Genomic DNA, 13,030 nt, shown 5'->3' on the forward strand with positions numbered 1-13,030 from the left:
TGGAAGCTTTTGTTTCTTGGATATGTTCCAATTAAACAGTAAAACTTGTGATGTCAAGATTTAACAGTTTCAAAGTGTGCTAGGTCATAAATTAGAAGTATATGTGTTTAGGCACTTTGAGACAGTCTCAGATTGATCATCTTGGTTTCCCCAGCAGTGTGCAACTCTAAAAAGTTGATCTAGTTTTCAAGGTTTGGGGGGTGGGAGTGAATTCTTTAACAGCTTTAAAAGGTATGTTGTTATTTTCTTCAATGAAATCACATTCTTGTAACACAATTCTTTTGAACAAATGTCCTATGATAAATTTTTGCTAACTTGTTGAAAAGATAGGTTTGTATGGGTGTTTATGTATGGCCTAGGACAAACTTATGGTGTCACTTGCATCATTTATGTGGCTTTTCTCATCTGTGTAGAGAAACCATGTGTGCTTGTGTAGAGGGAATGTAGACTTAAATCTTAGTAAAACATGCAGGAATTTGGAAGTGTTTTGTGGATAATTTAGTGAGGTTTTTTGTAAAAGTGAAATAGTTCATGCAAAACTGATAAAACATCATTGCTCTTATTTGGAAAGGGTTGGGGAAGTACATTGGGATGAACCAAATTTGGAATGCCACACATTTCTTTGAAGCGAATCTAAACATTAGGAGATGTCTGCTTAAGTTTTGTCTCATTTTTACCCTCTGACTGAGCAGTATGAGTGTAGGGCATCTGTTAATGTTCATGTTTATACTAACAAACTAAGCAGGGCCATGACAAGGATCGAACACTGCCTTATGGTAGTCTGTACTGTGTAATTGTTAGCATACTCTCTCTCTGATATTATTTTGCTATTTAGTGCTCTCCCGAACAATTTCCAGACTCAGTGCAGTGCCTAGCTCATTACAAGGACCATCCAATAAACAAGTTAAATGCAAACACTCTGTTCTAGAGGAGCAGCGAGAAGAGTTTAGCTGTGTGGACACAGGCTTTATGTTTTTTTTTTTCTACAGGAATGACCTTTCTTCATGCTGTAGATGTGGTTCGTGCTGTCTCTCTCAGTTCTGTTTTGTATTCACTGAGAAAGAAACCAGTGTACAGTCCTTCTGCAGAAGCCATTCTGACACGCTCAGTGCTGGAGCCATGACCTGATGCAGTATGTCTGGACTGCTTTCCTGGGGTACCTCCTGCAGCTACTGCTTCTTTGTTGCTTTCTAGGGGAGAGGTAGGAAAGCTGGCAGGGGATAGAGAGGGAGAGATCAGCAGCAGGTATGCTGGTAAGCAGTTCCTGACATTTCCTCTGTTTCCCAGCATTGTGCTCTGGTAGCATTTGTCTGAACCTTTCGTTTCTGGTACTCCCGGATACCTCTCCAGTCAGCTTTTAGCTCTGGTACCTGTGCCACGTCCTTTCTGTCCCTAAGTGCCGTGCATTTGTGAAGTGCTTAACTCAGACAACTTGCACCCGAGATAGTAAACTGAAAATCTGAAATGTCTGTTCTTATCAGTTTAATATCTGATATGTCCTTGATGAGAGGACTTTATATTAAACGGATTTTGGGGCGTGGGAGTCCGCGGCTGCAGTATAAAGCACATTTTTGACATCTGGTCCTGCCCAATCAGAACTTCTACGTACTGTAGAAGGGGAGTTTGTTGGCAGGGGAGACACCCCACTCAATGCCATGCTCTTTGGCCCAGGTATCTATGAGGTTGTTTCGGAAATGAGTCCTGTTGTCTGACTCGATTCTTTCTGGGGTGCCATGTGGCCATAAGATTTTCTTTTCAAGGCCCAGGATAGTGTTCCGGGCGGTGGCATGGGGCATGGGATAGGTTTCCAGCCATCCGGTGTTTGCTTCCACCATTGTAAGCACATGGCACTTGCCTTGGTGGGTTTGTGGGAGTGTGATATAGTCAATCTGCCAGGCCTCCCCATATTTATATTTCAGGCATCGTTGTACCATAAACCAGTGTTGCATAGTACAGCAAAGTGAAAACCTTAATCCACTTCCCATGGATGATAAGCAGCAGCACAGGGACTATATAGGCCAAGTGAGGTGATACATAACACAACTCTAAGAACGAGCACCACAACTCGAGCCAATAAATCAACATTGTGACCAGCGACTATTAAACTAATATAATGAATGCTTATAACAAATTCGTTTTAACACACTCTGGTCAGATCTGTCTTTATCTCAACCCTTTGTGCCCCGTGTTGGGTGCCAAAAGGGCTGTCGTGGTTTAACCCCAGCCAGCAGCTAAGCACCACACAGCTGCTCCCTCACTGCCCCCCCCGCCGTGGGATGGGGAGGAGAATCAGGAAAGAAGGTAAAACTCGTGGGTTGAGATAAGAACAGTTTAATAACTAAAGGAAAATATAATACTACCAATAATAATAATGAAATATAATAATAATCATAGTAATGAAAAGGAATATAACAAAAAAAAAGAGAGGGGAAAAAAAGGGAAAAAAACCCCAGCGATGCACAATGCAATTGCTCACCACCCGCTGACCGATGCCCGAGCAGCGATCTGCTCCTCCCGCCCCAGCCAACTCCCCCAAGTTTATATACTGGGCATGATGTTCCATAGTATGGAATATCCCTTTGGCTAGTTCGGGTCAGCTGCCCCGGCTCTGCTCCCTCCCAGCTTCTTGCACACCTGCTTGCTGGCAGAGCATGGGAAGCTGAAAAGTCCTTAACTTAAGATAAGTGCTACTTAGCAACAACTAAAACATCAGCGTGTTAGCAACATTATTCTCACACTAAATCCAAAACACAGCACTGTACCAGCTGCGAAGAAGAAAATTAACTCTATCCCAGCTGAAGCCAGGACAATATCAAATGAAACACCTCTTGTTTGTGGTCAGTAGCTTTGTGAACTTTGGGAAAGACTTTGTCCAGAGTAATTTTGTCTTTACTCCTACCCCCATGCCACTTTATTAGGGGTCTGGTTGACTTAGTGGGACAAAAAATAATGGGAAGTAGACTGGAGTATGAAAATTAAAAAGTCAACCTCTCCCCAAAAGTATTCAGTTACAAAAATGTTAAAAGTATTTTTCACCCTCTTTTCATTTAAAAACTAAGGTAGAGTCAAGGTCCGAGCAAACTTAAGGGTGGATTGTTCAAAAAATGTATCTTTGAATCAAGTTATGCCATAATTTTGACAGTTATACAGGGATTTTTAGTTTTTTGCAAGCAGACTTCTCTCCCCACTGCAGTGTGTTGTCTTGGTGTTTATTTTTCTAACTTCTGTAGAAAAATGTAAAATAATGCTTATTATAGCAATAACCAAATTCTGTCCTCTTACTAGAGAGCAAGTGGCTGCAGCCAAGGAAAGCTTTTCTTCAATATTTTTGTTAGAAGAGAAGAGGAATTAGTTGGCAGCTAGCATTAGATTTTGTTCTCATATTTTCCAGTCTAAAGTAACTGGCAACAATTCCTCTTGCTCTGTATCATCTGTTTGCTGGCCTTAATGACTATATAAGGCAATACTGCCTAAATTAATAGTTCCAAACATACTTGTTTAATGAGTTTACCAGTCTCGTATTTCTGAGTAATGCATGAAGTTTTTGATCTTGCAAGAGTTCTTACTTTACATGAAACTTTTTAAATACTGTATTTTGTTGTTGTTATTGCGAAGAAGGTACTAAAATTTTCATCAGCTTATAAAATACGTCCAAATATGTAAGAGATTTCAAGAGAGAGAAATATGTGCATTCTAATGTTTTGAAGTAGTCTTTTAAATCTGAGCTTCAATGCTAGAGAGAAGTTAGCACTGTGTAAATAGTCAGGATTTGTAAGGTTTTTCACATTACTTCTCATTATGTTAACATTATGTATATTTACCATATATTCTACTTCCCTAAGTGTAGTTATCTTTTACTTTTAGAACAAAACATCACATCATTAATTATTTTGATTTTTGGTTCAGTTATAGAAGTGTATGTGGCTTATAGCTGTACTGCAAATTGGTAATTTTTAAAAGCTTGTTTAGTAGCATACTTAATACTGAAGGCATGTCCTAACCCAACCCTTTTCTCTTTTAAAAAAAAAAAAAAACCAAAAAAAACCCAAAAAACCAACAACAAAAGAGACACATGAAAATACGAATACTATTGTTCTAAAAAAACAATGACTGGAAAACAGGATGCATTCCAGGAAAAGGGGGCAACTCTTCCAAAGCTCTCATTTTTAGATTCACAGTTTTGCTCTCCACTTGCTGACTTGAGCACTGCTCTCCCTCTACTCACTTTACAGATTGGTTCTGTCCTGTAGTTTTGATTTATTTAATATTGGTTTAGTTTCATTTAATATTGACTGCCTTTGGAAAATTCAGTGCTGGATGTGACTTTCAAAATTAGCAGTACTGATGAAAATTAGACTCAAAAGGAGTGCTTGCACCAAGAATGAGTCCTAGTGAAATGACTGGAAAAAAACATAAAGTGGTTATGTAGAATGCAGAAGAATGTTGTTTTGGTTTGCTTTTAGTTGATCAAAAATGCCTTCAGAACGTATGAGACTGTCGGTATCTTTGCTTCAAAACTTTTTAACTTTTTCTAAAGGGGTTTGTGGAACACCTGGCTAAATTCTGAAGCGTAGGTACTGTTATAATAATATTTGTTAAGAATTAGTCTTGTTGCTTATAAAGTGAGAGTGATTTGCACTGTTACTTTGTATGCTTATAGTTTGCTGTAACTTAGGTTTTTTTGATTTTTAATTTTTCATAGCTTATGGGATGTTCTAAACCATCACAGTTGGTGCTTCCACAGTACTGTATTCTTCTCTCCCTATGTCCTCCCATTCAGTGTTATTGTCTGTCTTATACCAGTGTTGAAACTTCTGCTCCTGAGGGAAGCTGGTTAAGGGACATAAGCTGGCAGAATATTAAACACATCAAGAAGTGACTAGTTGCCTGTCCTTCACATGTATTTTAGCATCTTGAGCTGGCTCGCTAAGGAGTCAGGAGAGTGTCAGTACTTGTGTGAGGGTATGAACCAAAATGCAGGACTGGTAGAAGGGTAGAAAGCATACAAAGTAGAGGGAATTGGCTTGAACTGTAGCTTTGAGTAGTTGACACTATGGAGAATAGCAAGGTGCACTGGATTTTTGTAAGACTTAACTGTGATCCTTCTTCTGGTCACCTTAACTCAAAAACTTGCCCGCTCTGTGTCTTACCCCCACAACTATACATCTTATATCTGTAGCAATTGTCTCACTGAAATCTTTAGACAGTTACAACTGAAAAAATTACTACTGTTAAACACAGTTCCTGTGCAGAGATATGCTGTGTTTCCTATAGCAATGATGAAAACCAGTGTGATTTCTACTTTCTATGGTATTGTATAGTCACGCCTTGTTTGAGAGGCTGAGTTTATTATATGTTTACTGGGGAAATACACTGGATAATGTTACTTACTAAATTATTACAATAATGTTAGCACTTCAGCATTGTAGTGGTCATGGGCTGCGCTCTATGAACAGACAAATTGTACTGTGTTTCTGCATGACTATTCACAAGTAACAGAAGAGGACATGTTAGTCCCCTTATAATAAATTTCTGAGAAGAAACACAACTTATCCCATGGAATTGTATCATCGAGCCCTGTAGCAGAGCTTAAATTTGTCCTGCAGAATAACTTGATTAGCAGGAAGTTGTTCATCGGCATTTTAAAATACGTTGTGGCTTCTCTTCTGAGAATTAGTAGTGCTTATGGCAGCCAAATCAAGCCACAACGTTGGCAGTGTTTAGAGGCTGCCTTTTGTGCTGCTGTGAACTTCAGTTATGGCACTGTATATTCTACATTCCAGTACATTCTTTTCCCTTTGTAAAGGCATCTAGGGTATTGAGAACACCAAATATGTAAAAATGCTCATCAGTTTTTAGCCTACCTTTTCTTATAGGCTGCAGGGATATATATATTTTTTAAAACTCTTTCAATGTATGTGTTGCATTAGTTCTCAGTACAGAGCCTTGATAAGACATAAATTTTTTGGTTTTCAGGGAGGAAACATAATTTGTTTTCACTACTCTGAGCAGAGGAAGAACTGAAAGAGCTTTGAGTAACATGACGCACATACTACTTCATTGGAAAGTGTAACTGGTGTCTGAAATCCCGCTGTAGGCCAGTGAGCTGGCTGGTAAGAGTCTCTGCAAGGCCTATCACCTCTCTCAGTTGCAGTGTGTTGTGGAGAGACACCACTTTGTTTCTGGCTCCTGGCAGAGTTTCACTTGGTGACAAATCCTGAACGCAGTCTTTCCAGAGCCCTGTTAGTTCTGCCGCAGAGAACCAGCTGGCATTCCCTGAATTTAGCTAAACTAAGGGAATTATGCATTGCTCAAAGCAGTCACAGAGAAGGAAATGATATTGTTAAGCTATTTTGGAGATTTATAGGCCAAAACTTTTTTTTTAAGTATGGAATTTTTTTATATTCAGTGCCTCATAAAATGATTCATCAGCTGGCAGTCTTTTGCTTGCTCCATTTTTCTCCATAGGGCTCTTCAGTTTGTTACGGTAGTGACGCTTTAACTTACTGTCAGAACCACAAGTTAGGGGGTTGTCGTCTGCTCCAGCAAGTCATAGCATGGTAATGCCCAAAATGTGGAATGAAAATCCTTGTTATTTGGCTGGACTATGGCTGGAAGGGCTCCTTCTTGTGTATCAAGCAATACTGTAGATTTGACTACTTTCTTCTCTCTCTACTGTGAGTTTGTCTGCTGTCAGTGCTATTTCCATACTACTGCAGGTATAAGCTTTTTTTGCCCGAACACAGTGTTGCTTTTTGGAAAACTCTTCTTTTCTTACATTACAAAAGGTCTGTCTTATGCTGTAGTCTGATTATGTTTGGAAGCCAAAAATGCAGACTTGAAACAACCTTATTGAGAAGCATGTGGGGGTGATGGGGGGGGGGGGGCGGGGGGAGAAGACAGAAACAAAACATGAAAAGAAAAAAGCATTTGTCACTAGTATCTGTAGACTAATGTTAGACAGTGTGTGTTACTGCAGTGATATCAGTGTGCTTCATTACTGCTGGGCTCTTCTGGTAGAACTGGAGATGAAGCACTGTGGTGGGCAAATGTAGTGAATCTTGTCTGCAAGGAGAACTTACCTTCAAAGCCCAAATAGTGAAAGCTTTATTCATGCTAGGAGTTCGAAGGCTTGTATTCCTTCCAAAACATTTCATGGCTTAAGATTTATTTGCAAAGCTTTTCTAGTAATCCTGTGAAGTGCTTAGCCTTAGTAAATGTTTTCTAATTTCTTAGCTCCAACGTTGAATGGAAAAGGATTTATCTTTAACATTTCTGAAATCGACCTCTGTATTTATGTCTGTACAATAAGTAGATGAATAGAAGTTTCTGATATTATATGTACTAATTGCATTTCTTGTCTAAATGGCCGCTCTTAGTAGCACTATTTTTTTCAGTTTCTTTGTGTAATTATTTTTTACATGCTTCATGGTCTAAGGACTGATGACAGAATGAATTGGTAGCCTTTTTTTTTGAGAAGATGTGTGTAATAATCAAAGTATTGATAGTGAGATTGTACCATAGGCACTGTATGTGTTTCATGTGCTGTGTTGCAATTTTTTGAAATGCATTTTGGTCACATAAATGGAAAATCTTTCATTTCTCAGTGGTATCTCATAGGTTGTTCTTTGTTTTGTTTTAGGTTGTGGCCGTTAATACAGAAACCACTATGATAGATGTTTCAGTCTAGTGTAGGATATGTTTCTCAATGCTGAATTTCAACATGCATTATGTTGCTCAATTCATTTAATTCAGTTAAGTCTGTTTAGGAGACAGCACAGGACTTTGCCGTGTTAACTGCTGTATGCAATATACTAAACAAAGCATGAAAAAATCAAAAGGAAATGCAAATATTTTCTCATTGTCTATTTATTCTGAAAACATCAGTATGTAAAACTGTTAAATATGGGATGCAGGCATGAACACCTTAGGATAGGGACCACTTTTTTGAGGTATTTATGGTGTGTATTTCCCTTTCAAGTCACCTATGAACAATGAAAAGGGAATAAATCATGTAATAAACTGGGTTCTTTGTTTTAAAACAGTATAAAATTACTTCTTCCAGAGCCTTGGTAGCCTACATAGATTTTTAAAGTGTGACATAATGTAATGTCAAACCTTGTGCTTAGAACATGAAAACCAGTCTGAAAACACAAGTTGTGATTAGTCTTACCAGGTACTACCAAGCAACTTGTATGTTCTATCACTTAAACATTTGTGGGGTTGCAGGATTGAGGAAGTAGTACAAAACTGAAGTTATTCATGCTAAGTTGGACTTTTCATTCTGGTTCAATTATTTATTTCTTAACTTTTTTTCAGAGTTAAGATGAGCATGAGATTTGAGAACATATACTAATAATTTGCACCATTAGTTTTCAAAGAAGAATACACTGAAATTACCTTCAGTTTTCTTAAATCTAAATGTTCTGTGTGTTCTAGCTCATAGTTTGTTATTGTAGAACTGTACAAGTAAAGCTTCCATACCAATGTAAAATAACCCGTTTTACAACAAATCATTTCTAACAGTTTTTCTTTGCATTTGGAAATTAAAAAACTGATAGCTTTAAATTGATATTCATGCAGAAAAGAAATCATAACACCTTAAAATAAAAAAAGACAATGACGGCTGTTCAGCGTACTGTATGAGTTTTAGGTAAGATCTCATCCACTTCTGGAAGGTATTACTGCCACTTAGCCTTGCTAGCATTCCATAAATAGATGTGCCTTAGCAAACTGAGCCTCCCACCTACCTGAAGAGGATCTTTTCCAATCCAGTTAACTGTGCATTCCCTTGCTGAAAATGTTAATTACAAAACTGTTTTCCTAATGTGTGTTCATCTCTCATGCACAACTTCTCCTAAGTGCTTGGCTGACAGCCTGATCTATAATTGATAGAGGCATTGTATGCTAATGGAAGATAAACTTGAAGGAAGAAAGGCAGAATTTTTCTGTAAACACTGACTCTTGAGCAAACTGGATGAGTGGTTTTAACCTTCTTTTTGTCTGTTTGAAAATGAGCCTGATAACCTAAGTCTCTCAAAAGCCTTTTCTAAAAAATCAGTGTTTTTCAGAAGTATAGGAAACTTTCACATGTACTAGTTGAACTTTCAGTATGTTTATTAGAATATGGATACATAGTCAAATAACAGTGTGGTAAGTGATGATGTGAAATCCACAGCCCATCAGTTCCTCCATGTTATGTGTTCAAGTACGTACTTTTTCTTGTATAACGTAGGCTAGCCTTTTCTTGCTAAAAATAATCTTTCTAGTACTCTAAAGGAAAGTGGACAAAACGAGTTTTAAGTGAGATATTGTTAAAAAGACATTAAATACAACATGGTACTGGAGCCAATGATATCTTCATGCTTTCACCTGAAGAATTATGAAAGTCAGCAGTCTCTGTACCGGGCTCTGTACAGTCTCTGTACAACTACTAATGATAGTATTTTTCACTTTAGATTACGACAGTCTGGTTTCAGATATGACAAATGTATATGAACGAGTAGATGGCTTAGGCTGAATTTAGTTACCCTCACATACGCATCTAGTGTGATTCTCTGTAGAGAGGGGACATCTGAAACAGGACCTCTGACCTTCTGGAGACACTACTGGATGGGATTCTCCCACAGTGGGGAAAGCTGGAAATTTTCTGGCACAAGGAAGATGACTCCTACCCCACCTGCAGAATTGCAACTGTGAAACAGATTCAGGGGCAGTGTAGCAGAGGAGGGCCTGGGAGCATCTGAGCCAGCAGAGCCTGAGCCACACTGAAGCACCAGGAGGAAGCGGCAAGTGATAGTACTGAGCGACTCCCTGCTGCAGGGGACAGAGGCCCCCATCTGCCATCCTGACCTATTGTCTCGGGAGGTTTGCTGCTAGCCTGGGCCTCAGATTCAGGATGTTGTCGACTGTTAAAGCTTGTCTGGCCCTCAGACTATTACCCACTGCTGCTCTTCCATGTGCGCACCAACACCACTTCCAGGGGAGATCTGGAAAATGTCAAGTGTGACTGCATGGCTCTACAGAGGCACAGGAGTGTAATACGGTAAAAGAAGGAGGCTAAGAAGAATCTTGCAGCAATTTTCTGAATGGATATCAGCAGGAAAAGTGCTAAATTTTAAGCATTCTATTGAAGTCTGTAGGTTTATTCACCCTTCTGAATGGCATAGTTAGGAAGACACTAATCTTATTCCATGGATGGGACCAAATGTTTGTTTTCTGTTGTAGTATGTTCACAGACTCATAGAATAGTTGAGGTTGCCAGGGACCTCTGGAAGTCATCTAGTCCAACCCCCTTGCTCAAGCAGCGCCACCTAGAGCAGGTTGACCAGGACCATGTCCAGATGGCTTTTGAGTATCTCCAAAGGTGGAGACTACAAAACCTCTCTGGGCAACCTGTGCCAGCGCTTAGTCACCCTCACAGTAAAAAAGTGTTTCCTGATGTTCAGAGAGAACCTTCTGTGTTTCAGTTTGTACCCATTGCCTCTGGTCCTGTCACTGGGCACCACTGAGAAGAGCCCGGCTCCGTCTTCTTTGCACCCTCCCTTCAGGTATTTATAGATATTAACGAGACCTGCCCCCGAGCCTCCTCTTCTCTGGGCTAAACAGTCTCAGCTCTCTTCAGCCTCTCCTCATACAAGAGATGCTCTAGTCCCTTAATCTTCTTCATGACCCTTTGTTGGACTCTCTCCAGTATGTCCATGTAGTGAGGAGCCCAGAATTGGACAAAGTACTCCAGGTGTGGCCTCATCAGTGCTGAGCAGAGGGGCAGGATCACCTCCCTCAGCCTGCTGGCAATGGTGTTCCTAATGCAGCCCAGGATAGCATTAGCCTTCTTTGTGGCAAGGGCATGTTGCTGGCTCATGTAGATTCTTGCAGTACATCCCATGATATGTCTTGCCTTTTGTTTTGGAATATTCGGTTATTAAATCTTACTACCTGTTCTGTTGAAAGAATAATGATTTTTTCTGCTTAAATGTTTATTCCAGGTAGGTTAGGTGCATCATAGATAACATTGTTGAAATATTTTGCCACCATTACAAAAGTATATTAAGTAACAGTGCTACTTATGTCAGTAAATGTATTATGTGTTATCTTTAGTCACAGTATTCACAAAGGAAATGACTAATTAAACTATTAATAGATCCTTTATAAAAGAATGGTATGTGCTGTTTTTTTAAATAGAAAATGAATGTAGGGTGATTATTCTTGCCTGTTTGTGGAAAGATGCAACATAGGTTCTTTTAGAGATTTGTTGTTTTGTTTCAGCATTTAACTGAACCACCACAATTAGTTTCTTAACTGAGGAATCTGAAAATCTTTTGAACTTTTTTCATGCGGTTATTCTTAGATTGGGTTAGTTGGATTTGGAAGCATGGTGGTAGTTGGGTGGGTTTGGATTTGTTTGTTGCTTATATTCAATTAACTTCTATGCAGTTAATAGAAAGTTTTCAGGGAGAAGGGAGATAAGGAAACTTGGTTCTGTTAGTTTTGTTATCTAGAATTAGAAGATTATAGGATTGAAAAGGACATGAGAAATTAGTTGTTAATGCCAGCAGCCCTGAAACAGAATAAGTACCTTTACAGCATTTGTTTGTGTAACATTCTGTAAAGATTTTCAGTGAAGGATGTATATATGATCTAGCAATGAGTTATCCTTAGTAATTATTTCTGAGGATTTTTCTCACTTTGATACTTAATCCTCTTGATACCTTTCTTCTTTACTGCACCAGTGGTAGAATGAATTTGTCTGTTTGTCATTGAAAACAGCCTCCTCTGTGTTTGCAAGCTGTTGTCACGTCCTCCTTCCACCTTCTTAATCCCAATTCTTCATTCTTTCCATTGGTCATGTCTTCTAGATCTCTTACTTTCCTGGTCTCAAATGGGATTCTTCATCAGCTTAGTATACTTTGCAAATTCATGTTGGTGACTGTTCATCTATAACAGGTCTGTGGTGAATATGGAAATATTTCTCCAGAAAATAGGACCACATTTCATTATTTGATATTGGTTGTATATAGTAGGTACTATGTACACGTGTATATTGGGGTGTGCATGTGTGTATTTATATGTATGTGTGGAAGGGTGGAAAGATGATGGTGAGTTGTTTTTATAACTCTGTTTTAAAAACTGGGGCTAAAAATTATTGAGAATGGAAGAAGTTTTGGTTTTCTGTTTAAGAAAATCCTGGAAACTCGTTATTAACCCTCCACTGATCAGAATCTATAGTGATCAGGTTTGCTTCTTCAGTATTGTGAATTCTAAGTTGCTTTTCTCTTTTTCTTTTTTTTTCCCCTCCCTCTTTTCTCTGTAATTTACAGCTTTTGGAAATTAACTGGACTGGACTGACCAATCTTCTGGATGTTCCGGGATTGAAGTGAGTATATGTAAAGCAGTGTTTGATATTCTTCCACCCCAATAAATCCCAGAAAATCTGAAGACCATCAGCTAAACAATTTTAGGTTAAATGACTCTGAGTATTTATCTCTTAATTTAGAATTATAGGAAATTGCTCAATATGCAGAAGGTAGTGATTTTACTACAAGTGAAAGTACATCAGAAGTATATCTAGCAGCTCTTGTTAAAAACATGTTGAAAAGATAATTTTTAATGTGCTTTTTTTAGTGTTCTCAGCCTTTCCAGACTTCCAGAATCTTGTGAATTTCCTATCTGCCATCTCCTAGGACAGAAGAAAGGCAAAGAGCCTTATTTTTCATGCCAGTGGGTTCACATCTTGGCTCGTGGCTTTGTATGCCGATACATCACTAGTTGCTTGTGTAAAGGTAGTTAGAAATACCTTAAGACAGTAATCAAATTAAATAAACTTTCTAATCTCTTCAAGTACTTACTTTTAAAGCTTTCAGTTTATTACGTGAAGATCAAGTGGAGTAGCAAAAATATTGACCATATATAGCTAGAAAAAATGCTTGGCTTATTCAGAGCTTTTCAAAATAGTACATGACAAAATCCCAAAGAAAAAAGCAGAAGTAGAGGTGAAAACCAAGCTGCTTTGAATCATTGCAATCCTGAT

General features: G+C 38.6%; 1 protein-coding gene across 2 annotated transcripts in view; it reads left to right on the top strand.

Moving 5' to 3' along the window:
- Positions 1-13,030, top strand: part of ESYT2 (extended synaptotagmin 2) — an 88,946-nt gene that overhangs the window by 43,987 nt on the left and 31,929 nt on the right. For both annotated transcript variants that reach the window (XM_050890654.1, XM_050890655.1), the window contains exon 7: positions 12,321-12,376. In XM_050890654.1, the coding sequence (XP_050746611.1) occupies positions 12,321-12,376 (56 nt within the window). The remainder of the gene's footprint in view (positions 1-12,320; positions 12,377-13,030) is intronic.

This window comes from Gymnogyps californianus, chromosome 2 (assembly GCF_018139145.2).
Source record: "Gymnogyps californianus isolate 813 chromosome 2, ASM1813914v2, whole genome shotgun sequence".
In the NCBI taxonomy this organism is placed as follows: Eukaryota; Metazoa; Chordata; class Aves; order Accipitriformes; family Cathartidae; genus Gymnogyps; species Gymnogyps californianus.